This window comes from Pelophylax lessonae (assembly GCF_965119305.1).
Source record: "Pelophylax lessonae genome assembly, chromosome: 3".
NCBI lineage: Eukaryota > Metazoa > Chordata > Amphibia > Anura > Ranidae > Pelophylax > Pelophylax lessonae.
This window is the reverse complement of record NC_138770.1, coordinates 127,855,591-127,882,827: the sequence shown is the minus strand read 5'-3', so window position 1 is coordinate 127,882,827 and position 27,237 is coordinate 127,855,591. Positions and strand designations below refer to the sequence as shown.

At 45.7% G+C, this 27,237-nt stretch overlaps 1 protein-coding gene across 1 annotated transcript in view; it reads right to left on the bottom strand.

The window, feature by feature from the left end:
• Positions 1-27,237, bottom strand: part of WDR35 (WD repeat domain 35) — a 144,697-nt gene that overhangs the window by 11,815 nt on the left and 105,645 nt on the right. The window contains 2 exon segments of the mRNA XM_082251296.1: positions 6,635-6,775; positions 23,048-23,212. Coding sequence (XP_082107422.1) covers positions 6,635-6,775; positions 23,048-23,212 — 306 coding nt within the window.

Genomic DNA, 27,237 nt, shown 5'->3' with positions numbered 1-27,237 from the left:
GGACCAGCTGGTCCGCCAGCTTAGCAAAGGCAGGGGGGAGCGGTTCTCCCTCCAGGTCTTGGCGTAAAAGCTTAGCCCACACAGTCAGAGTTTGCGACACCAGGGCCATGGTGAATACAAACTTCAGTGCCGAACCAGCCAGTGTACATATTGCGGGCCACAGCCTTCGCCTTCCTGTCCGCCAGGTCCTTAGAAGCTGGGGACTCTTCAACCTGAATCATGGTTGCCTTGTTCAAACTGGAGACCGGAGGGTCCACCACCAGTGGAACAGTCCACTTTTTTAAAAAGGGACTCCTCATTGGGGTATTGCATAACAAATCGCTTAACGAATCGCTTAGGGACCCCAAGGGGACGCTTTGGTTGTCCCCACTCTTTAGCGACAATTCTGTCAAATTAGGCGGGGGAAGGAAACACCTTTACAGCTCTGGATGGCTTGTGAGTGCCAAAGGGAACCTGCGCCTCCGTCGCAGCTGCGTCCTCCATCTTTAGGTCTCACACACAGATACAATCATACAACTCACTATACCCAGCAGGGTGACTCACGTCTGCGGCGGCCGAATCAGATTCAGGAACTGATGAGGCAGGGAAGGCGGGGGGCGTTTTTGCTAGCCTGTCACCCGAAAGCCACCGCCACAAGGGACACAAAGAACTCCAGGACTGCCGTCAGTGCATCGATTAATGGTTGGGACCCAGAAGGCCCTGCAGCCTCAGAGAGAAGATCAGGTGGGGAGATCTGCTGCAAAGACAACATGAGTCACCAAGGGGACCCCACAAAAAGTGTAAAACACTGCAAAGGGACAACCCCCACTGCGCTGCCAGCACCCCCCCATCGCCAGGAAAAAAGTACCAAGACATCCTCAGCAGAGAGGGAGAGGAACCCACCAGACTCACCACCCAGCAGAAACGGGCACCTGCAGCCACCAGGATAATCTGCACTCCATGTGCAGGGATCAGGATGTGAAAAGATTAAGGAGTCAGCAACAGGGGATGAGGAGGGGCTCCCACTGCCAAAATCACCGCCCACAGGGATCCACAGTCATGGCAGCCGCTATTTTCAATGGCAACCCACCGCAAGATGGCCACTGGACTACACAAACATGGCTGCCGTGCATTGAGCACACAGGTTACAGCAAAATGGCGGTTCAGCGCGGCATCATAAGGCTCTCAGGGACACAGGAGGGATCCCTAGGCCTCAAGGACAGGCCCAGGCAGGATGGGGGGCCCTGGCAGGAGCCCCCATCAGGTACAACCCCCTCTTCACAGTTGATCATCCAGTTGCCAGCGGCGAGCCCCCTCGCCCCCAAACCACCCACACAGCCCCAGTATAAGTGGAGGGGGGGTAGCATGGGGAGACAGATGAAGGGGGTCTGACTGTCCCATGGAGGGGCCCACATCCACCCCAAAACCCTCCAGGGGGGACAGCTACTCACCATACTAGGGACCAGACGGGCACTGCTCCAGACAGAACCCCTCCCCTTCGAAATGGGGGTCTTTTGGCCAGGAGGAATGCCGCGACTCGGGCCGAGACCCGATCGTATGCGACCTTGCAGGCCAGCCCCCATCCAGTCTGGCTAAGTCGTAACAGATCTAGCACGGAGCTTAGGTCTGTGCGCGCTCGCTGGCCAGACTGGGGTGACCACTGGATATAGATTATCCATCCCGTCGCCCAGTCTGGCAGTTGATTGTAGATCTCACAGAAAAAAACCAGGAAAGAATTTTCTATCTAAAAAGAAAAAATTGCCAGGGCCAGAGATCCCAGCAAAGGCCATTACTTAGAACAGTCTGTATGTAAATCCAATAGTAAACATTAAACTACAGCTTACAAATTCAACTCTTAGGCCTCATGCACACTGGTTTCTTGTAAACGTTGTTAACCCTGACAAGAGAAAATCAGCATTATAAACTCACCAAAGCTGCATTTTTTTTAAAAGAGTTTATCAGAGTTTAACCACTTACCGCCCGCCGGCCGTCATATGACGGCGGGACCGTGTGGCTATTATCCTGGGCGGACGTCATATGACATCCGCAGGAAATGCAGGGCAGGCGCGCGATCCCAGGCGCGCCGCCGTGCACTGCCAGTGTCGGCGTGTCCCCGGGACACAGCCGGTCACCGGCAGGGGGGAAACAGCCAATAGGCATGGCTGTTTCCCACGTGATCGGCTGTGTTCCAATGACACAGCCGATCACAATACCGGAGCCCGGAAGATGACCGCGCATGCGCGATCGGGAGCGCGCAGCGCGGTCATGTCGGTGGCACTGTGTTCCGTAGGAACACAGCTGTCACCGGCAGTAGTAAACAGTCACTGACAGTGACTGTTTACTATGTGATCGGCTGTGAATCCATTCACAGCCGATCACAAAATGTAAATACAGAGCAGTAACTGACTGTTACTAGCTCTTCTCCCCTCATACAGTTTCCAGTATGAGGGGAGCAGAGCTAGAAATAGTGAGTTACTGCTCTGTGTACCTGTAAAATGTAAAATCACACAAATAAAGGTCCCCCCACACAGTCCTCAGCCCCCCCCAATGTCACCTGTCACCCAACAGTCACCTCATCAGTGCCCAGAAATTGACACCCATAACGTTCACATGTGAGCGCAGCGATCGCGGGCAGAATCACAGCGATTCTGCCGCGATCCGGAAATCATTGCAAATTGCGGGACGCCTGTGCGTTGCCCGTTTTTTGCAATAGCACCCCAAACGCTGTGCGATGTTGCCGCCATTTCCGCCTGCCGAATCGCGGTAACATCACGCAAACAACGCATGACGCCCAAAAAAGGTACAAGAGCTTCTTTGGGGCGTCATGCGTTGTTTGCGTGATGTTACCTCGATTCGGCAGGCGGAAATCGCAGCAACATCGCACAGCGTTTGGGGTGCTATTGCAAATCACGGGCAACACACAGGCGTCCCGCAATTTGCAATGATTTCTGGATCGCGGGCGGAATCGCAGTGATTCTGCCCATGATCGCTACGCTCACATGTGAACGTAGCCTAAAGTTCACCGGTCACCAGAGACTGCCATCAGTACCGCCGTGCACCATCGCCCGTCACCTGTCACCCATCAGTGACCATCGCCCGTCACCTGTCACCCCATCAATCGCCCGTCACCTGACACCCCATCAATCACCGTCACCTGTCACCCCATCAGTCATCGTCATCTGTCACCCCATCAATCATCGTCACTTGTCACCCCATCAGTGATCGTCACTTGTCACCCCATCATTCGTCACATGTCACCCCGTCAGTGATTGTCATCTGTCACCCCATCAATCATCGTCACTTGTCACCTCATCAATCATCATCACCTGTCACCTCATCAATCAACATCACCTGTCACCTCATCAATCATCGTCACCCCATCAGTCATTGTCACCTGTCACCCCATCAGTCATTGTCACCTGTCACCCCATCAGTCATTGTCACCTGTCACCCCATCAGTCATTGTCACCTGTCACCCCATCAGTCATCGTCACCTGTTTGCCATATACATGCAATCACTTACTGACCGCCTAACGACTATATGCGTCGGCCATTAAAAGCTAAATACTGGGGTTATGGCAGCAGATAGCCCCCATAACCCCGGTATTTTTTGAAACGGCGGGCGGTCGGCTTTCAGATAAGGGTGGTCCCAGTGGCGGATTCGCCGCGGAATTACCCTTACGGTGCAGGGGAAGAGGTGCCCCCCCCCCCCTCCTGCCGCGTCCCAGATGTTTTCCCAGCTTACCGGACCCGCCGGCAGCGGGGAAAACTATCCGGTCCCGGATCCTCAGAGGCAGGAAGTCGAGTGAGGGCAAGATGGCCCTCACTCAACTCTATGGTCTTGGAGGACAGGAGCTACGTCAAAAGACGTTGCCTAGCAACCGGTTTAAAGGGCCGCTTTTTTTTTTCTTTTTTTCCTCTTTCAACAATTTTTTTTTTTTTCTTTTTTAGTGTAGTTGTTAGGTGTGAGGTCTTTTTGACCCCAGATCTCACAATAAAGAGGACCTGTCATGCCTATTTCTATTACAAGGGATGTTTACATTCCTTGTAATAGGAATAAAAATGATCAAAACATTTTTTTTTTAAACTGTGTAAAAATAAAAAAATAATAAATAAAATAAATAGGAAAAAAAAAAAATTAAAGCGCCCTGTCACCTTTAGCTCGCGCGCAGAAGCAAACGCATACGCAAGTCCTGCCCACATATGTAAACGGTGTTCAAACCATACATGTGAGGTATCACTGCGATCGTTAGAGCGAGAGCAATAATTTGAGCCTTAGACCTCCTCTGTAACTCTAAGCTAGTAACCTGCAGAAATTTTTAAAATGTTGCCTATGGGGATTTTTAAGTACCAATGTTTGGCGCCATTCTGTGAGCATGCGCAATTTTGAAGCATGACATGTTGGGTATCTAATTACTCGGCGTAACATTATCTTTCACATTATGGAAAAAAAATGGGCTAAATTTACTGTTTTCTTATTTTTTAGTTCAAAAAAGTGAATTTTTTTCAAATTTGCAGCGCAAATACGGTGTGATAAAAAATATTGCAACAATCTCCATTTTATTCTCTAGGATCTCTGCTAAAAAAAAATATATAATGTTTGGGGGTTTCAAGTAGTTTTCTAGCAAAAAAAATGATTTTAGCTTGTAAACACCAAGTGTCAAAAATAGGCCCAGTCTTAAAGTGGATAAATGGACAACTTTGTGTAAAGCGCTACTTGGATGTTAGGCGTCTGTATGTGGCCAGGCTGTGAAAAAGTGTTACACATGTGGTATCGCCATACTCAGGAGGAATAGCAGAATGTATTTTGGGGTGCAATTTTTGCTATGTACATGCTATGTGTTAGAAATATTGCATAAATGGACAGCTTTGTGTAAAAAAAATGTGTTTTCATTTTCTTTCCACATTTTCCAAAAACTTGTGGAAAAAAATGACATATTCAAAAGACTCATTATGCCTCAAAAATTATACGTTGGGCTGTTTGCTTTCCAAAATGGGGTCATTTTATGTGGGTTTCCATTGTCCTGGTGCTCCAGGGCCTTCAAATATACGATAGGTTGTCAGGAAATTATATGTGTAATTTGTGCTCCTAGAATGCCGGACGGTACTACTTGGATGTTAGGCCTCTGTATGTGGCCAGGCTGTGAAAAAGTCTCACACATGTGGTATTGCCATACTCAGGAGGAGTAGTAGAATGTGTTTTGGGGTGTAGTTGCAAGTATACATATGCTGTGTGAGAGAAATAACCTGTTAATACGTCAATTTGTAAAAAAAAAAAAAAAAATCTTCATTTTGCAAAGAGTTGTGGGAAAAAATGACAACTTCAAAAAACTCACCATGCCCCTTATTAAATACCTTGGAATGTCTACTTTCCAAAAAGGGGTCATTTGGGGGGTATTTGTACTTTCCTGACTTTTTAATGTCTCAAGAAATGAGGCCTTCAGTACTACATGAATAGCACCATAACTCGTGGACTCTATAACTTTCACAAAGACCAAATAATATACACTTATTTGGGTTATTTTTACCAAAGATAAGTAGCAGTATAAATTTTGGCCAAAATTTGTGAAGAAAAATTACTCATTTGCTAAATTTTATGACAGAAACAAAGAAAAATGCGTTTTTTCACAATATTTTCAGTCTTTTTTTATTTAAAGCACAAAAAATAAAAAACCCAGTAGTGATTAAATACCATCAAAAGAAAGCTCTATTTGTGTGAAAAAAAGGACGCAAATTTTTTATGGGTACAGTGTTGCATGACTGAGTAATTGTCATTCAAAGTGTGAGAGCGCTGAAAGCTGAAAATCAGTCTGGGCAGGAAGGGGGTGAAAGTGCACTGTAGGCAAGTGGTTAACAGAGTTTGGAGTTTATTTATTTCATTGGCAAGAATTTTAATTTATTCTGGCTACTGAAATAGATAAACGCTGAAGTGCTAAACGTGCCTAGACTTCATGTGCGTTTATGAGCATTTTTCAGCGTTCGGCATTTTTTGTGGTCAGAAGAACTGCTCTTTAACGTAATTTTAGGGCGTTCAGACAACAGCCCATAAACTCCCCTGCTGATAAACTGCTAAAAAAGATCCATGTATGCATGGACACATAGGATAACATAGAAGGGAGTTTAAGGGCTGTTAATAAAATGCCCAACCTCACATAAATGTGAGTTTATCAGCTGCAGTGTGCATGAGGCCTAGGATATAACTGCTGCATTAGTTGTCTTTTTTTTTTAGGATCACTTTCCCTTATTTTCATCTGGTGATCCAGCATGTAGGACTGCTGTTTTTAAAAAGAACAAACCCTGTTGCAGCTATAGCAGAGTGTTGAGACAAACAGTTCATCACTGACAGGGGTGCTTACAAATGTCAGCTTTTATATATTTATGTAAAACCTTTATTCCAAAAGGAAAAAAAACTGTTGCTGTAACTGCTTAGAAAGTATTAGCTGGAGTTTGGCTTTAGTTTGTTAGTGTATCTAAATCTGTATACAATATATTACGTTTTCAGTTTTGGGTTTAATACATGCTATATTTCCTCCAAACGTGAACCAATCTTGGTAACTGTGTTTTGTTATAAGAATTTGCATTGACTGAGCTCCAGGTGTTTTTGTTTTAATATTTGCCATCAGCTGTCAGTCTGAGCACATCAAGATTATCATACCTCAGTCTGTTTTCCTTTCTGCTTTCCTTTCTGTGTATTCTTCACATGTGTATGGTATTGCTCCACCAGTAATGCTGCCAGCACATACAGCTTCTTTACACGGAGCGGCTTTGTTCGTTTCTTGGCCTCCTCATCAGCAATCTGGAATACAACACAATAACAGTTACTGAGCTACAATCACTAACAAGACCATCCATTGCTGATTTCCAGTAACCTCTATGACTGGGAAGATAACGAATTGAGTAGGTTGCTGCCTCTACAATCACATGATCCCCTCTTACTAGATGCATGGTGGAGGCACTTTGCAAACCTACAAGTGGGTGAAACTACCAAGCTTTTTTTATTCCTTGCTAGGAGTTTCCTTGGAGTTGGAAATTTGGTCAGGATCCATGCTGAGAAATACAGGCAGATAAATAATAAATACAATAAAAACAAATACATCCATCATGCCATACCATCAGGGAGGTGTGTGGTTGGCCCCAAATTTATTCTGCAGCAGGACAACGACCTCAAACATACAGCCAATGTCATTATTCTATTTAATCCTTATGCTGCTTGCATTAGTAAATAGACAGGAAAGTATATTATAGTTACTTTTTTTAAACTTTTTTTTTTTAATTTCTTCAGTTACTCTCCTGCATGCATACTTGAGCTAAAGGGAGATGGATTCCAGGAAGTAAATGCTACATGAATCATTTGCCCTTACTCAAGATGCCCATGTCCAGAAATGCTAGGGATGGGGGTTTTCAAAGTTATTTCTCAATAAAATAAACCATAGAGGCATGATTGGATGGGGGGAGTTTGCTTTGAATATTAAAACAGAGCTAAATCGAGAATTTGATTTGTGGTGCTCAGATACAGTGAAGATCAGCTTTAAGAGCCATCTTCAGTGTAAAGAAGAATAAGGAGTCCTGGAAGTGATGGTTTGACCCTTACAGAGCCCTGATCTCAACATCCTGAAGTCTGTCTGGGATTACATGAACAGACAGAAGGATTTGAGGCAGCCTACATTCACAGAAGATCTGTGGTTAGTTCTCCAAGATATTTGGAACAACCTACTGCCGAGTTTCTTCAGAAATTGCATGCGCAAGCACTGTACATAGGAGAATTGATGCTGGTTTGAATCCAAAGGGTAGTCGCAGCAAAACGGAATTTTTGTAAAATCTTACCTGTAAAATTCCTTTCTCTGAGTCCTCCGACAGTCGCCGCCTCTTCATATTCGTCACAATGGGGTATTCGACTTTGCTCCGAAGGAGTAGCTAGGCAACAGAATATGTTAACATTAAAGCTTTTAACATATCCCACCCTCAAGGGGTGGTCCCCTCAGTCAATACCCTCCTACTTCCTGCAACCATATCTCAGTTTCAGTGGAATAGCAGTAGAGTATATAACCAAAACCCCAAAAGAGGGGCGACTGTCGGAGGACTCAGAGAAAGGAATTTTACAGGTAAGATTTTACAAAAATTCCGTTTTCTCTTACGTCCTCCGACAGTCACCGCCTCTTCATATTCGTCACAATGGGGACGTCCCAAACCAGTGCAAACATGAGGGGTGGGAAACGCATCCGCGCTGTAAGGCAACGCAGTCTCCGCATCAAAGAAAGGAACCTTACCAAAGGAAGGAAACCAGCTGGGCAATAGGAAAAAAAACTTGCTCAACAGGAGCAACAACCCAGGAAAAAACAAAGAACCAGGGGATAAAAAACTTATCCCAACAGCCAGAGGTCCCAACAAGGGACCCTAGGGAACTGCCGCACTAAGAACCTTGCGGCCAAAGGAAGCATCCGCCGATGCCTGAACATCCACCTTGTAGAATTTCGTGAAAGTGTGCACGGTCGACCAGGTCGCCGCCTTACACACCTGGGCTACAGAAGCCCCATGACGACAGGCCCAAGACGTACTCAGAGATCTAGTAGAGTGCGCCTTCACAGGCACAGGGGGAACCTTCCCCTGCAAAGCATAGGCCTGTTCAATGGCCTGCCTGATCCATTTGGCGATGGTAGAGGCCGACGCCGCCATGCCCTTCCGAGGACCCTCTGGAAGAACAAACAAGGAATCCGTCTTTCGAAAAGACTCAGTCGATTTAAGGTAAACCCTTATCGCCCAAACAACATCCAAAGAATGTAGTCTCACCTCTTTCGGATGTTTAGGCTTCGCGCACAGCGAAGGCAAGACAATATCCTCATTGAGATGGAATTCCGAAACTCGCTTCGGAAGAAAAGAAGGATTAGGTCGCAAGACCACCTTATCCAAGTGAATAACCAGATACGGAGACTTGCAGGACAAAGCCGCCAGCTCCGAAACTCTGCGAGCCGAAGTGATCGCAACCAAAAAGGCGACCTTTTTGGACAACATAGACAACGAGATCTCCCTGATCTGTTCAAAAGGAGCACGTTGTAACACAGATAGAACGAGATTCAAGTCCCAAGGGGGCAGAAGATCCCTCCTAGGAGGAACCAGATGCCGCACTCCCTGAACAAAAGTGCCAACCAAGGAGTTGGAAGCCACGGGACGTTGAAAAAGAACGGCCAGCGCAGACACCTGACCCTTTATCGTAGCCAGCGCCAAACGCTGATCGACACCTGTTTGAAGGAAGGACAACACTCGGGAAACCGAGTACGTGCGGGGTGAAAACCCCCTGGACTCACACCAGGCAAAATAGGCCTTCCAAGTACGGTAGTAAACCTTCCCCGAGGAAGACTTCCTCGCGTTGATCAAGGTATGAACGACCTCAGGGGAGAGACCCCTCTCCTTCAGGACCTCGGTCTCAACAGCCAGGCCGTCAAAGCCAGCGACTGTAAAGCAGGATGGTGTATCGGCCCTTGAGACAGGAGATCGTCTCGAAGAGGCAGACGCCACGGGGCGTCGACCGCCAGATTCACGAGGTCTGCGTACCAGGACCGGCGTGACCAATCCGGCGCCACAAGAATCACTGTGCTGCGTTCCGAGTGTAACCTGCGAAGGAACCTGGACAGCAATTGAACCGGTGGAAACGCGTACATCAGCTTGTACTGATGCCACGGGGCCACTAACGCGTCCGACGCGTCTGCCCGAGGGTCGCGCGTCCTTGCCACGAACCTTCTCACCTTGTTGTTGAGACGAGACGCGAACAGGTCCACATCTGGAAGACCCCACTTCGCGCACAACATCTGGAAGACAGCCGGGTGGAGAGACCATTCCCCCTGATCCAGGGTCTGGCGACTCAGATAGTCCGCCTGCCAGTTCTCCACCCCCGGAATGTGAACCGCCGTTATCGCCGGGACATGAGTCTCGGCCCAGGACAGAATGTCGGCCACTTCTCGAGCCGCTCGGGCACTCCTGGTGCCCCCTTGGTGGTTGATGTAGGCCACCGCCGTGGCATTGTCCGTCTGCACCCGAACCGGGCAGCCCTGCAGCCGGTCCGTCCAACGATGAAGACAGAGATTTATCGCACGCAATTCCAGAATGTTGATCGGAAGGGAGGACTCCACCTCCGACCAAGTTCCCTGGGCGGACAGAACGCCCAGAACACCACCCCAGCCCGACAGGCTGGCATCCGTGGTGATCACCGTCCACGAGATAGGACGAAAAGACTTGCCCCCCGACACCATCGGGGACTGGAGCCACCACAGAAGGTCCCTTCTGGTGCGATGGCCCAACGAGATTTGAAGATCCAGAGATTGAGGTCGCCCGTCCCACCTGGACAGGATCTCCGCTTGGAGACCCCGCGTGTGAAACTGGGCGAAGGGAATCGCCTCGAAGGCCGAGACCATCAATCCCAGACATCTCATACACGTCCGCAGAGACGAGTGTGGAAAGTCCCTGAGGGACCTGACTTCCTCCTGTAGAGTTCTGAGTTTGTCTTCCGGCAGGAAGACCTTCGCCTGAACCGAGTCCAGGATCATTCCCAGGTAGGGAAGACGAACCGACGGACTCAGTGTCGACTTTGGAAAATTTATCGTCCAACCAAACTCCTGCAGAGTTTGCATCGTGACAGACAGGTCCTTCTCCAGACCCTGGCTGGTCGCAGACCGAACCAGAATGTCGTCCAGATACCCCAGGACAGAGATGCCCTGGGCTCTCAATAATGCCAGAACCGGTGCAAGCACCTTGGTGAAAATCCGCGGAGCCGAGGCGAGACCAAAAGGTAACGCCACGAACTGGTAGTGATCCTCCGCAATGGCGAATCGAAGGTACCTCTGGTGACCCTCGAAAATGGGGATGTGAAGATACGCATCCTTCAAATCGATGGAGGCCATGAATTCCCCTGGAACCAGGGCAGCCACCACGGAACTTGCGGAACTTGCGGAACTTGCGAACCCGCACAGAGCGGTTTAGAGCCTTCAAGTCCAGAATTGGACGAACCTTGCCCTCCTTCCTGGGCACAGTGAACAGATTGGAATAAAACCCCCGAAATCTGTCCCGATGAGGCACCGGAACCACCACTCCCTGAGCCCTCAGGTCTCGCACCGCCAGGTGCAGGTCCCGTAAACGCTCTGGAGACAGTTGAAGATTTGAGGGAAAAAATCTGCTCTCCGGCCGAGAAAGAAACTCGATCTTGTAACCAGATCGAACGATCTCCTGAACCCACCGGTCCCGCACGCGGGCCAACCAGGGTTGAAGAAAACCGAGCAAGCGTCCCCCCACCCCAAAACTGGGTGAGGGCGCCCCTTCAGGCCGCACTGTTATGGGCAGCGGGTCCGGACTGACCGGACTTCTGTTTACCAGACCATGGCTTCTTTTGAGAGCCTTGACCCTTGAACGGTTTCCCTTGTAGTGCGACCGAAAGGCACGAAAGGACCCCTGAGGGGGCCGAAAATTAGCATGCTTCTTCCCAGAAGCCCCCTTAACCTTGGGGAAATGGGGCAAGAGAGTAATCTTACCTCCGATGATCCCCTTAATCAACACATCCAAGGACTCCCCAAAAAGGCGAGACCCATCATAAGGCAGATTGGCTAATGTCTTACGTGAAGATTGGTCCACCGACCAACACTTCAACCAAACCAGGCGGCGAGACAACACCGCCACGCTGTGTACACGTGCAGCCAACGGGACTAAGTCCAAGTCCGCATCACACAGATACATGACACCCTGGTGGATTTGATCCACCATATCCAGGGTCGCCGGCAAAGCCGAATCGGCCACTAGGACGCGCCTAAGCATCTGCGTCCAACTTGCGACAGCCTGGGCCGCCATGAGAGAGGCAAACAGAGCTTTAAGCATAGAACCCGTAACAGAATAAGTATGACGGGCAAGAGACTCCAATCTTCTATCCGTGGCATCACGGAACACCGGGGAATCCTCTGCAGGAATCGCAGTGGATTTGTTCAAAACCGCAATTGCGTGATCCACCGGGGGTGGTACACACCACCGTTCATCAGTGGAAGGCGAAAAAGGATAACGCAGCTTGAACCTACTTGGCACAGCAAAAGGTTTGCGTAAATTGCGCCAATGTTCCTTAACAGCGCGCTGAAAATCATCATTGCAGGGAAAAACCTGCGGCGTCCTGCGTTTTCTCTGCGTCCCATAAGCCGACAAGGCAGCGGGGGGACACACTTCATCCTGCAAACGCAGCGTTTGTTTTATGGAAGCAATCAATTCATCCATTAATTGCAAGCTCTTCAGGCGAGCCAGGGGGAGAATTATCAACCCCCTCAACCTCAGCCTCCACCTCGGACCCCACTAGATCCAGGGAGGAGCGGGACCCCGATAAGGAGACCCCCGCCATAACAGCCCCATCACCTTCACCCTCAGAATAAGAGGAAATAGAAACTCTGGGTCTTTTAGTAGATTGAGCAGCCACCAGCATCTGCACTTGAGCAGCAAGGCCGGCCACAATAGTGGCCAAATCCCCCCCCTGGAGGGGAAACAGCGGTCCCCTAGCTTTCCACCAAGGTGGCAGGAAATTTGCCCTCCTGAGAATCCATTGCCCCAATATGATATGCCGGAGAATAAAGGGTTAACTGCCCCTTTAACAAGCGCGGCGAGCGCAGCCCACCGCACCACACACAAGCACAATGAGACCCCCACAGGGACAATAAACTGACACAGGCAATGGATATAGCAAGAACAGAAGGATAAAACCTGAGGAGACCCTCGCCGCTGCTGCTGCCTCGATCGGTGTACCCAGGAGAAGAGGAAGTGATGAGACCAGGGCGCTCTATTAAAGCCTATGGGAGGCTACAAGAAAATGGCCGCCATGCGTGCAGAACATGCGGCCGGAGCAAGTGCAGGCAAAATGGCGCCGTTTGGCGCCGAAACCGCCGCTCCTACAGTACAGTAATGCACATAACACCATCCATATAAAAAAACATGGCAGATCGCCGCAGCGATCGCTGTATTGTGCCCAAACATGCCACAAAACATGCCCCACAGCACACAGCTTCTCACACTGAACAAGGCTGACACAGACAGTGTCACACAGCTCCCCCCCCCCCCCCTTGCAGCCCGCAGCATGCAGCAGAGTGATAGGGAGACAAACAGTGTGAACAGAGGCAGGTTACACAGTCCCAGACTGACACCCCCCCAGACAGACAGGTCCCCACATAGATACACTTACCTCTCAATGGTGTGGGGGACCCGCACAGGCGAACAAGCCGCTGCACATGAGGCAGGGAGAGTCGCATACAAGACGCACAAAATGGGGGTTAAGAAACTGCACAGCGTCCAGTGAGGTAGCCACCTCACCAATCATCCCTGCACCGAACAGGGATGGGTCGTCCACTGTGCCAGGAGCGTTACCTGGCTGAACGCTCGATGGCAGGCTGGGAAGCCACCGATCCACGACCTGCGACCAGGGGGATCAGCCCGAGACCCAGCCCGCATGATCCTCTTCGTCAGAAGAACTAACTAATGCTGACAAAAAGAACAGCTAAGTAAAGGTAGAGAAAAAACTCAAACAAAAATCAAAAAAGAAGAAAGAGGCTGGGGCACAAAGCCCCAGCACAGAGAGAACCAGCTACTCCTGACAAGCTAGACATTGAAACTGAGATATGGTTGCAGGAAGTAGGAGGGTATTGACTGAGGGGACCACCCCTTGAGGGTGGGATATGTTAAAAGCTTTAATGTTAACATATTCTGTTGCCTAGCTACTCCTTCGGAGCAAAGTCTAATACCCCATTGTGACGAATATGAAGAGGCGGCGACTGTCGGAGGACGTAAGAGAAATATTGATTTGATTCAGACTTTTCTTGTGTTTGCTCAGTTTGCATTTTTGTAAATTGTTAAAAAAAAAAAAATATTAAAACATAAATTTTTTAAATCATTCTTTATTTAAATATACTGTATGTATGTATATATATACACACAGTCAAGTCCATAAATATTGGGACATCGACACAATTCTAATCTTTTTGGCTCTATACACCACCACAATGGATTTGTAATGAAACAAAGATGTGCTTTAACTGCAGACTTTCAGCTTTAATTTGAGGGTATTTAAATCCAAATCAGGTGAAAGGTGTAGGAATTACAACAGTTTTTATATGTGCCTCCCACTTTTTAAGGGACCAAAAGTAATGGGGCAATTGGCTGCTCAGCTGTTCCATGGCCAGGTGTTTGTTATTCCCTCATTATCCGATATACAAGGAGCAGATAAAAGGTCCAGAGTTCATTTCAAGTGTGCTATTTGCATTTGGAATCTGTTGCTGTCAACTCTCAATATGAGATCCAAAGAGCTGTCACTATCAGTGAAGCAAGCCATCATTAGGCTGAAAAAACAAAACAAACCCATCAGAGAGATAGCAAAAACATTAGGTGTGGCCAAATCAACTGTTTGGAATATCCTTAAAAAGAAAGAATGCACCGGTGAGCTCAGCGACACCAAAAGACCCGGAAGACCACGGAAAACAAAACAACTGTGGTGGATGACCGAATAATTCTTTCCGTGGTGAAGAAAACACCCTTCACAACAGTTGGCCAGATCAAGAACACTCTCCAGGAGGTAGGTGTATGTGTGTCAAAGTCAACAATCAAGAGAAGACTTCACCAGAGTGAATACAGAGGGTTCATCACAAGATGTAAACCATTGGTGAGCCTCAAAAACAGGAAAGGCTAGATTAGAGTTTGCCAAACAACATCTAAAAAAGCCTTCACAGTTCTGGAACAACATCCTATGGACAGATGAGACCAAGATTAACTTGTACCAGAGTGATGGGAAGAGAAGAGTATGGAGAAGGAAAGGAACTGCTCATGATCCAAAGCATACCACCTCATCAGTGAAGCATGGTGGTGGTAGTGTCATGGCGTGGGCATGTATGGCTGCCAATGGAACTGGTTCTCTTGTATTTATTGATAATGTGACTGCTGACAAAAGCAGCAGAATAAATTCTGAAGTGTTTCGGGCAATATTATCTGCTCATATTCAGCCAAATGCTTCAGAACTCATTGGACAGCACTTCACAGTGCAGATGGACAGTGCATACTGTGAAAGCAACCAAAGAGTTTTTTTAAGGGAAAGAAGTGGAATGTTATGCAATGGCCAAGTCAATCACCTGACCTGAATCCGATTGAGCATGCATTTCACTTGCTGAAGACAAAACTGAAGGGAAAATGCCCCAAGAACAAGCAGGGACTGAAGACAGTTGAAGTAGAGGCCTGGTAGAGCATCACCAGGGATGAAACCCAGTGTCTGGTGATGTCTATGCGTTCCAGACTTCAGGCTGTAATTGACTGCAAAGGATTTGCAACCAAGTATTAAAAAGTGAAAGTTTGATTTATGATTGTTAATCTGTCCCATTACTTTTGGTCCCTTAAAAAGTGGGAGGCACATATACAAACTGTTGTAATTCCTACACCTTTCACCTGATTTGGATGTAAATACCCTCAAATTAAAGCTGAAAGTCTGCAGTTAAAGCAAATCTTGTTTGTTTCATGTCAAATCCATTGTGGTGGTGTATAGAGCCAAAAAGATTAGAATTGTGTCAATGTCCCAATATTTATGGACCTGACTGTATATATATGCGCATACATATATATATACACACACACACACACTTTTTTTTTCTTCTTTAAAAGTTAAGGCTCCCTGTACACCTGTCTCCTCTGATTGCATTGCATGACGACACTTTCTCCATTTCAACACACCAGAACAGACAAAATATTGTACCTGCATCTTTTTTTCTGACATAGAACACTACAATGCAGGTGCACTGTGGAAGTGCCTTGGGGTGTTAGCGTTTTTAAGGTGTTACAATGCAATGGTGTAAAGCCAGCCTAACATTTAAACCTGCACCAGATTTATTTCAGTTAGGCTCAAATCATTCGCTCTGGGAACTTTTTATCTCTAATGTGTTTACACATATCTATAATTAAATGTTTTTTTGCAAGAATGGCACCTCAATGCACTTTGGTAAACGCACTCAAAGAATATACCTGTGTGCATTACGGTACATAAGCAGCCCATTCAAAAAGAAGAGGATGCCTTCGCACAACACATGTTAAGTGGACAGTAATGCAATGCACCAACAATGGTGTAAGGGACCCTAAGCTAGGTTTCTTTTACTTGCTCTAGTACATAATTCAGCGCTAATATAAACTACATGCCAATTTTACCCTAAGCAGGAACTTTTTTGGAGGTCACAAATCCATATTTCATAAAATACCTGTTTAGACAACCAAGGAACAATTAGGAAAGGTGTATGTACAATAAACCACCACTAGATGTCAACACATGTTCATTTTATCCTCAGGGAAGAGCAGAGTAGTGTTCCTAAGAATCTGGTTTGGAGAAACTAACAAGATCATTCACAAGAGGCCATTCACACCACATGTATTGAGCAGCATTGATTAATGCAAGCTCAATGGAATAACAAGCAAAAATATATTGCTTTCAGTAGTCTCTGTTCAGACTAACGCGTTGTATTGGTGCGCACATTGTGAAAATGGAACATGCTGCATCTGAATGTAGCAAAACGTGGTGCGACATGTTACAAGGCATCAGAGAGCATTGCAATGCACGTTAAGAAAAGAAAAACTGAAAAATGTCTTTTGGCTCCTCATGTGAACAAAATAACCTGCACATCAATGCAACGCATAAAAAAAGCACATGAACACAATGCATTAAAAAAATGGATGTCAACACATTAACTCACATCACTCGCATCAACACGAACTACATGCAATAGACATGGTGTGAATCCAGACATATAGAAACCTGTGCTGATGTACATATGCAGACTATATTTGCTGACCTGTTCTGCAAAAAAAACAAAATAGGATTTTTGTACTCCTCATTAAATCCTTTACTAGCCCATTTTGGGACAAGGAAGGTCTTTAACCACTTAAGCCCCGGAGGATTTGGCTGCTAAAGGACCAGGGGTTTTTTTGCGATTTTTTTACTGCGTGACTTTAACGGACAATTGCGCGGTCGTGCGACGCTGTACCTAAACGAATTTGACGTCCTTTTTTTCCCACAAACAGAGCTTTCTTTTGGTGGTATTTGATCACCTGTGCGATTTTTTGATCACGCGCTATAAACAAAAAAAGAGCGTAAATTTTGCAAAAATAACAATATTTTTCACATTTTTTTATATGAAATTCCCCAAAAAAAAAAGTAAAAATCAAAATTTTTTAACATTTTTCGGCCAATTTGTTTTATGCTACCTATGTTTGGTAAAAAAAATCGCAAAAAGCGTATTTTGATTGGTTTGCGCAAAAGTTATCGCGTTTACTAACAAAGAGAAAGATTTTTGTCATTTTTGGTGTTTTTTTTTTTAACGCATAATGGCGGCGATCTGCGATTTTTTTTTCGGTACTGCGACATTGCGGCGGACAGATCGGACCCTTGACTGACATTTTTGACACTTTTGGGGTTACCAGTGACATTACTGCAGTAATCAGTGCTATACATATGCACTGTTACTGCAAAAATGACACTGGCAGGGAAGGGGTTAACTTTATTGGACAGGGAGGGGTTAAGTGTGTCCTAGGGGCGTGCTTTCTACTGTGTAGGGACATGGCTATTGGTGTAAAAGCAAAGATCAACCGTTCTACATAGTAGAACAGTCAGATCTTCACTTTTACACAGGGAGAACTGACAGGCAGCTTGTTTACACAAGCTGCTCCGTCTTTCTCCCTTCACAGGAGCGATCGTAGTGTGGCCGGCGGACATCGAGTCCGCCGGTCACACGCACTGACTTGCCTGTGAACGAGCCGCGGCGGGCGCGCGCCTCGGCGGGCGCGCGCCCGCCCGCGATAGGCTCGCAAGTCAGTGACAGGCGAGTGACGTACCGATACGTCACTCTGCCTGGCCGGGGCTGACCGCCGCAGTATATAGTCGTGCGGCGGTCGGCAACCGGTTAAAGCAGAACTAAACTCTCCTATTCTTTATAGCCAAGGAAGCTGCCATCCTACTTTCTGTTTGATCTCCAGTTGCCATGTTGATGCACATGTGATCAGCTAGGCACCAGCCTTATGATGGCTCGACCATTCAGTTAAGAGCCAACGTAAGCATACTACTTGTAGCAACTATGACAGTTCTCATTCAAGGTTTGCCTGGAATGTAACTGTTTTGGAAAATAGTTAAAGTGGTTGTAAATGAAATATGAAATATTAACAAAGCACATCCATCTATAGTGTGTACATGTCTCAATTAGGAGCACTAAGTGCCATTTCTGTCTGCTGCTTTGTTCCTTTTTTAAAAGAGGCGCGTCCAACTTAGTATACTTGTTCCACAGGTTGCTGGAAAAGAAATGCTTTCCTCTCAGGATTCTCCCATTCTAATCTAATTGTATCTAGAAGGGAGTTGTGCACAGGAAAAACCTTGGCTTTCTTCTTATGCATTCCTTCATACATAAGATCGTGTTTTGATAATTGAACCTTCTCCTCTTCAATTTGAAGCGTGACATAGACAGTTTTTAACAAATCATCAAACATCTTCTAGTGACAACTTGTACCTAGAGCCCCTGACGGAATCCCTATCCTTAGACTCTTCCCATGATCCTGATTCCTCCTATGAGGAATGGAGAGACCTAGGTCTCCTCTGGATCCTCACTAGCTCCAGCCACGGTCCTATCTGAGGCCTGACTCTGAATGGGAGTCTGCACCTTGCCAATCAGGGTCTTGAAGGAACTAAAGGTAGAGGAAAGCTCATCTCTAACTGAAGTGAGCATCTTTTGAGAGGATATAGTTGGGTCATCCGAGACTAAACTGTCTATGCACATGCTTCAGACCACCTTACTCCACGAGGAGCTTAGCTTTGCCCCGCAAACTGCACATTTACTCTTGGGTGGTTGCGCCTGGACCCCCTTCCAGAGCCTTGGACTGCAAACAAAACATAAAAGAAAGCCTAGTTTGAGAATCAGGCCATCCAGTTCTCGAAAGCACACCCCAGTGCAAGAGTGAGGAAAGGTGCTTCTTCACCAAGCCCCACAAAGCTTATAATGGAGGAGAAAAAAGTTACTAATAACAAAAAGAGAATAGCAAGAAAGCTATGCAAAAGTATGAAAGGAACCCAGGCGGTGTTAAGGCTTAAACAGTTTGCTGCTTTATTGAAAAGAGTAAAAGATTAAACACATGTATCGGCAATTGGTCGCCCGATTGGGCGAACTAAACGCGTCGTCAGCTGACATCAGAAGTTCCCAGGTGGTGAGCCGGGTTGTCCTATGTTCCATACAAGCCTGTTTGCACAGCGAAGAGTGACTGCCGTTGCTAGCTACAAGCTCCGGACTAACCGACTGCAATTTCACCGGGCTATCTTATCTAGGGCGCTTGCGGGCCATTGCCCCCAACCACTCACGCCATCCGCTTCATCGGAGGAGGCTTTATGACACTCTGTTTGTGCCAGAAGGATTGCAGCAACAGCGTTAGTGGGCGGATGGACGCTATATTTCAACCTCAGAGGGATGGATAAAACGGCTTCAGAGCAGTGAGTAATATACTCACCAAATTGGATAGTCCTTTATCTGCTACATCCCTATCTGAACTGCATTATCCTGTTCACTTTGCCTTCCCACAGAAACAGCTTTATATTCTGCACGGTGTTCTCATTTACACATCTAGGTGTGAACAACCGCGCTTTCATTACGTGGGATCAAGTGGACTGTATACATCGGTGTTCTATCTATTAGCATATCAGATGCACCACTTTGGGATGGATCACTGACTCGGATGATTTGCATATGATCCTCATATTTTCTGGACTGTTCTGCTCATCCCACATTGTTACCCAAGATGAACATTGAGTTTCAGTACCCCCAGAGTGTTAAAATACCGCTAATTTGAAACATATACCAATTCTTGCATTTCACCGGACCCTGCTGTTTGGACTGGCCATTATCAATGTGACATGTCATGAAGGTTTTTGCCAATGTCAGCAATGTTTCTTTCATGGTTTAAATCCAGTTCAGATTAATACTGCATTTTTTCACATTGTGGTCAGCCCCATTATCAGCTTTTTGGGTTAGTTCACCTGTTCATTAGTGTCAGAGGGTTGGCCCACTAATTCCACATATCCTGGTTCACCACCTGGGTTATTTTATTAATTGTGTGTATGTCTTTGTTGTGACAAATTGTCGAAACATGTGTTTAATCTTTTACCCTTTTCAAGAAAGCAACAAACTGATTAAGCCTTAACACCGCATGGGTTCCTTCCCTACTTTTGCATAGCTTCCTTGCTATTATCTTTTTGTTACTAGTAACTTACATTGGGAAATCCCACACCCCCACCTCTTTTTGGTTTAGGGTGAGTAGGTGAGGCTACTATTCCCTTGCGACATCCCAGTTTCACTGGGTTTTTTCAGTTCTGGAGGAGAAAAAGCCCCACAGGATATGCAAGAGGGAAGAGGCTTACCTGAGAGGTGCTGGTGCCAGAGCCTGCATCCGCTTCCTGAGCAGTAGCTGCAGAGGAGTCCATTCTGCTTTTCTTTGTGTCTCCAGCCTCTGCCGGGTGTCACAAACTACACCAGCCGCCCAGCAGTCCCCTGTTCGTGCCTTTAAGGAGACTGGAACCAGCGGCTCTGGTGCCCGCTGATGGCGTCACCATGACAGGAAATGACGCTTTGCCACTTCCTCTGGGCCAGTGTGGAACGCAGGAGCTCTGGTCCTTCCGCCCTACACGCCATTGGATTGGAAAATGCGCTCTCCTTCCCCCCTCCTTCCACGCTGCTAGCAAGGACGCCGTCATCCGAGGATGCATCATGTAAGGCGGACAGAGACCATCCATCCTGCTCCCCAGACATCACCAGCGGTCTTGGCCCTCCCCAGGCACTGAGGACAGGAGATAAGCAGCCACCACAAACCTGTAGGTATGAGGTATCGCACTGGGCAGGAGAAGGCTGTATAGGATTCTCTACCAAGTCTCCATAGGACAGACCATGAGACCCCAAAGAACCAGGTTCCAGAAACATGTTATTGTCCGGAGGAAACACTAATACTGAAGGGGGAGGAGTAGAGGGCCACCATTTATCTGGTGTTTAATGTGTTTCCTGTCCTGGTAGGAGGATCCGTAGGTTTAATGTGCTGTCCTGGAAGACGACTTGAGAAACACTGATTCACACTGTACAGGACACCTATATTTATTAACTCAATATCCAGCTTTAATAACAGCTTTATCTTTTAGATTTAGCAAGAATTTTGTAAGTTATATTATGTTTGTTTCCCCTCATAATGATTTTAGTGAAAATATTGCTTTGATATTTTTTGGGGTTGGGGGTGGTTGTCATTTCTAACAGCAGCCTTGCCCTAGGCAAAAATAGCATTTAACCCTTGGATTGGGGAACACCACTGGAAAGGTAGTTTTTTTTCATAGTCTCGGAGATCAGCTTGAAAGCTAAGAAAAGTGCTCTCACCTCATTATCTATGACCTAGTAAAAGCAAGTGTTTCATGATAAAAAGGGGGGCTGTCACTGCTGGCTATTTCCTAATACTTGTGGCCTGGCCATTATACTGACCCATTATCTAACTTAGAACTTGTATGCAGATCAGAAAAGTCAGAGAAATGCCAAAAGTCTTTATCTGCATACTTGTTGCAGGTCAGCAATTCAAAGAACTGAAGAGACCGGGTTAGCACAACAGCCAAGAACTAGAATATTTAAAGGAGCTCAGCAAATGCAGTTCACATATTTCTCTCAATACAGGTTTGTTTAGGAGGATAAGTTCACCTTTTTTTTTGTGAACTTTTATTAAGGTACATACACATACAGGGTCATAAAAGGCACATCAGCTATCAAAAAATAAAATCTGTAAACTTTTGGCCAACATCCATATATGAATACAAAGCAAAACGTGAGACAAAAGCTGGATTTTGAAGGCCACAAAAAGAGGGATGATCACAATTATATATAAAAAAAAAAAAATTAATTTTATTCATCCACATAGTTATAAAGATCATATACGTGAATCAAAAAATGGACAATAAAAAAATATTCCTAATAGGAATGGTTTAAATACAAAAAGGTCCCTGTTTGCATTGTAGGCCATCAAAGCCGACGCGTTTCACCACAAGCGTCTTCAGGGCTATAGAACAGACCTTACAGTACATGTCTGACCATCAATAGGTGACATGAAAGTTCTCTCTGGGGCAGACCCCAGGACCATATAAACAGAAACGACCATTCGTGTTGGTAGTGAGGTGATCCTATTCTAGTAAGATCTACTAGGGGAAACATTGGATCAAGGATGTGCGATAGATACAACTCATCACCTCTGGTGGATCAGTGCCTTTTCACATGTGATCCTGTCCCTGGCTGTTCCCACATCAGGTATAAAGTAATAATTTAAATTACAAAAGAGGCATTTAGTGGGGTTTGTTTGTCCCCTGATAATACCCTAAGTGACAAGGCACAATATATGAAGTATAAAAGAAAACAAGATGAAGTACTTTATAGTACTGTCTAGTCAGTATAGAAACATGTGCATTAACATAATGAAAAATAATACATAATACAGTCATTAAATACGTTCACCTTTTATTAAAAAATAGTAATAAATTTACATCTTTTTGCAGGTAAAAACACTGCAGCCTGTAAAAGGTTGCACCAGCGATCAGCAGTTTGTGGTTGCAATGCCAGCATCCTGCAGATTCTCAGTGAACTGTCTGCCCATACCTTCCACACAGCAGACAGTTTACTGAACTGTAGGAGGAATCAATGAACTACGAGAGTGCTCACCAGCACCCTCACAGTTTGAGAACTACAAGCCGTCTGTCACAGCAGCCATCGATACATGTAGTTAATTTATTCATTCTGTGAATGAATGACGCGGCTGTGCAGGGCCCCGTGCTATTTTCAAATTGTGGCAGCGAGTGCATGGAGAAGATCCCTTGCCCGTTGTCATGGGGTGGGGGTGAGGGGAGTACGGGCAGGTGCTGTACTGTAACATGTTACATGTTCCACCCTAAATACAGGTGTAATATGTAACATGTTACAAAGAAGAACTTTTCATTGGACGCTCTATTTATTACAGGCTGCAGCTGACCTAACATGGTGGGATTACATACCTTGAACAGGAGCTTAGCAGCTTCTAGGAAGTGATTAGCTTTGCGGTAAAGTTCAATTGCATCCAGAGTTTTGTTCTTTTCTAACAAATGGGAGGCGTACTTGGCAAGCAGTGATCCTATTTCTTTCATGTTGTGATTTTTGGCAAGCTCAACAGCTTTATTCCACTGTAAGAAAGAAGCCAAAAGTGTGAAATCTAATTCAAATTTTCTCTCTGAATTTAACAATGGAGCAATAGTTATGCAAAAGCATGTTATACAGAGATCAAATACATGCACCTGGTAAACTTACAATGCATCCAACCATTCCCAGTTTTACTCTTTAGCCTTCTTAAATTGGAAGTCCAGTCTAAATCTACCTAATCTTAAACCTGCTCCCACCCCCATTCAAAGCACTTTACTAACCAGTCTGTAAAGGAAAGAGGAGTATACTTCCTTCAAAGGGAAGAAACAAATTGGTTACTATGAAGAAACACAGAGAACTTGATAAAGCTGGTAATACACATATAGATTTTTTTTGTTCCGTCTGCAAGCTGAACAAAAAAAAAAGTGTAACAAATTCCTACATCCACTCTATGCACCCTGGATAGACAAATCTTTAGCTACAGCTATTGTATTCTGACAGACAGCCCTGACAGCCATCAAAATACATGAAAAGCAGCATTGGATTTGATGCAGCCACCGTTCAGGCAACAATTCTCCACCTGGCTCCTTTAATATGTCAATTGAGGGATGTACGAAGAGAGGGGAGTGACAGGGCCACCAACTGATTGAATTTTGACCACTTCATCAAGAACTGAATAGAATATGGCCAGCTTAAAGCAGTTGTAAACTGGGGCTGGTTAAAAAAAAAAAAAAAGGAGGAAAAAAAAACACCTGTGAGGCAATTGCTTAATGTGCTTGTATGCATCGCATACTAGCACATTATGAAATACTTACCTTAGAACAAAGCCCTCTCGCGGTGCGCTGTCATCGCTGAGAGGGCTGACATCTTCCCACAGTCTTTCTTCCGGATTTGTACGCTCCAGCTTTGTGACTGGCCGGAGCCGCAAAGACGTAGCCCTCGGTTTCGGCACAAAGCTCAGAAGTTCCAGCAAGGTCCCCCCCCAGTCTTTCTTCCGGCTTTGTACTCTCCAGCTTTGTGACTGGCCGGAGCCGCAAAGACGTAGCCCTCGGTTTCGGCACAAAGCTCAGAAGTTCCAGCAAGGTCCCCCCCCAGTCTTTCTTCCGGCTTTGTACTCTCCAGCTTTGTGACTGGCCGGAGCCGCAAAGACGTAGCCCTCGGTTTCGGCACAAAGCTCAGAAGTTCCAGCAAGGTCCCCCCCCAGTCTTTCTTCCGGCTTTGTACTCTCCAGCTTTGTGACTGGCCGGAGCCGCAAAGACGTAGCCCTCAGTTTCGGCACAAAGCTCAGAAGTTCCAGCAGCAAGGTATGCCGGACTTTCAGAGCGCATGTGCTGGTGATGTTGTCGACTGCATCCATGGTGAATATCTCTTAACAGTGCACGTTTAGGAGATATTCCTTTTACCTACAGATAAGCCCTTTTAACCACTTGCCGACCGGTCACGTTGACCGTACTGCGGCAAAGTGGCTCGATATCGTCCAGTGATGTAGACCTACGTCGCTGGACTCCTCCCCTTGTGGGCGGCGTGCGCGCGCCGCCAGAGGCTCGCTCCCGCTGTTTTCAGTCACAGCGGGAGTCGGGCCAGGGGAGGAGAGGTGGTGATCACCGCCGCTCTTCCCCGATCGTCGGGGATCGAGTGTGGAAATCCGCCCGCTTGTGTAAACAAAGCGGGCGAATCTCCTAAGTGACAGACAGGGTCAGATTGCAGGATTCAGCATGCTGAACCTGCGATCTGTGCCTGTGTCACACAGTCCCCTCCCCCCACACAGGTCAGTAAGCACCAGGCATACATTAACCCCTTGATCACCAATAAAAATTAACCCCTTTCCTGCCAGTGTAATTTTTACAGTAACAGTGCATATTTATAGCACTGATTACTGTAGTAATGTCACTGGTACCCCCAAAAGTGTCAAAAATGTCAGTCAAGGGTCCGTTCTGTCCGCCGTAATGTCGCAGTCCCGCAAAAAAAAAAAAAAAACGCAGATTGCCGCCATTACTAGTTAAAAAAAAAAAAACAATAAAAATGACATACATTTCCCGTAGTTAGTAGCTGCGATAACTTTTTGCGCAAACCAATCAAAATACGTTTATTGCGATTTTTTTTACCAAAAATATGTAGCAGAAAACAAATTGGCCTAAAATGTTAAAAATTTTTGGTTATTACATTTTTTGGGGGGGAATTTCATATAAAAAAAATGTGAAAAACATTGTTATTTTTTCAAAATTGTCGTTCTTTTTTTGTTTATAGCGCAAAAAGTAAAAATCGCACAGGTGATCAAATACTACCAAAAGAAAGCTATATTTGTGGGGGAAAAAAGGACATCAATTTAATTTGGGTACAGCATCGCACGACCGCGCAATTGTCTGTTAAAGTAACGCAGTGCCGAATCGCGAAATATGGCCTGGTCAGGAATGGGGTAAAATCTTCAGGTCTTAAAGCGGTTAAACATACGCTCATTGAGAATTTTTTTTGTCAAAGACATGTAGCTAAATACATTTTGGCCTAAATATATGACAAAAATTGAATATATTGGATATTTTTTAACTGTGAAAGTAGAAAAATATTGTTATTTTTTCAAAATGTTTGCATTTTTTTATTAATAGCGCAAAAAATAAAATGCGGAGAGGTGATCAAATACCACCAAAAGAAAGCTCTGTTTGTGGGAAAAAAAGGACATAAATTTAGTTTTGGTACAACGTTGCATGACCGCGCAATTGTCAGTTAAAGTTGCACAGTGCCAAATCGCAAAAAGTGGCCTGGACGCAAGACAGCAAAATCCTCCGGTGGTAAAGTGGTTAAAGGCTTACCTGTAGGTAAAAATCACAAAGCGGTCTTTACTACCACTTTAAGACACTTTCTACTGCTTCAAGTAGGATGCTGCATAAGACATTCTCAACTTGCTTGTTAGGAAAAGTTATGTTATTATCTGTATGCTGTAATCTCAATAGGCCTTAAAAAGTAACTCTACTTTTGTTGAGAAAAAAAACATTCACCTCTCGGTGATCAATGTACATTGCAAAGATTTTTACAAACTTTATTTCAGATTCCTACCTTTTGTTGTTCTGAAGATATAGCTGTTTGTTTATCTTTGTCCATGTGCAAAGTGAATTTGTATGGGAGTGACTTTATAATTTTCAATCAGCTGCTACACCTGCAGGGTTCTAGAGAGGAAAACTGCAGGGTCTTCATCCCTTTAGACGAGATTTCCCTTTGGGAGTATCTCACCAAAAATGACATTTTTGTTGCAGGGGATGCAAAAATCTGACATGTATCTTAGTGCAGACTCCTAGGAAAATCAGTGAGCCAATCACACAAGCAGGAAATTAGGTTTCTGGTGGGCGTTCTGTACACCATCTGTGTACTGAAGGCCTCCAAGTAGCCATAATGCATTTTACTGAAAAATACAGTGCTGCAGATGGGAAAGGTAATTTTTAACGACATTCAATTACAATACGACTTGTGTCGCAATTGTGTATGCTATATATTTTTTATTTGCAAACTGTTACCCCATAAAAGTGGAGTCACTCTTTAATAAGCTATTTTTCTTTCTTTTGCAAATAAATCATCGGATAAACCGGCTGACTCTACAGTGGGTGACAGGTACACTTAATAAGAAATGTGGATTTAACACATCGGAGCTGCTGGAGGAATTTTACAAGTGCTTGAATAGGATCATTTATTCCTACAGGAAAACAGCTGTTTTACCATACATCATTCTATAGGCACAGAGGAGGCATTCTCTCCAACCATGAACAGAGAAATACAGAGGAGCACAACAGCGGCCTGTCATGTGCTGACATTTCTACCTCCCACTTCTTGTGTTTGCAAACACAACATGAAGATGCTCAGAGAAAAGGGCACAAAGGTCTACACACAACGTGGCTATGTGACCTCCATGCCAATAGTTCAACTAGGTTGTGTAAAGTTCACTAAAGTATGTATACAGTATGCATGCTCCTATATTAGTAGAAAAACTTGGGAGGGGGCATGGCCGTTACTGGAGGGGAATCCTCAGCCGCCCGGGTATGGAGAATATTACCCATAAGCATGGACACCTGTTGTACCATTT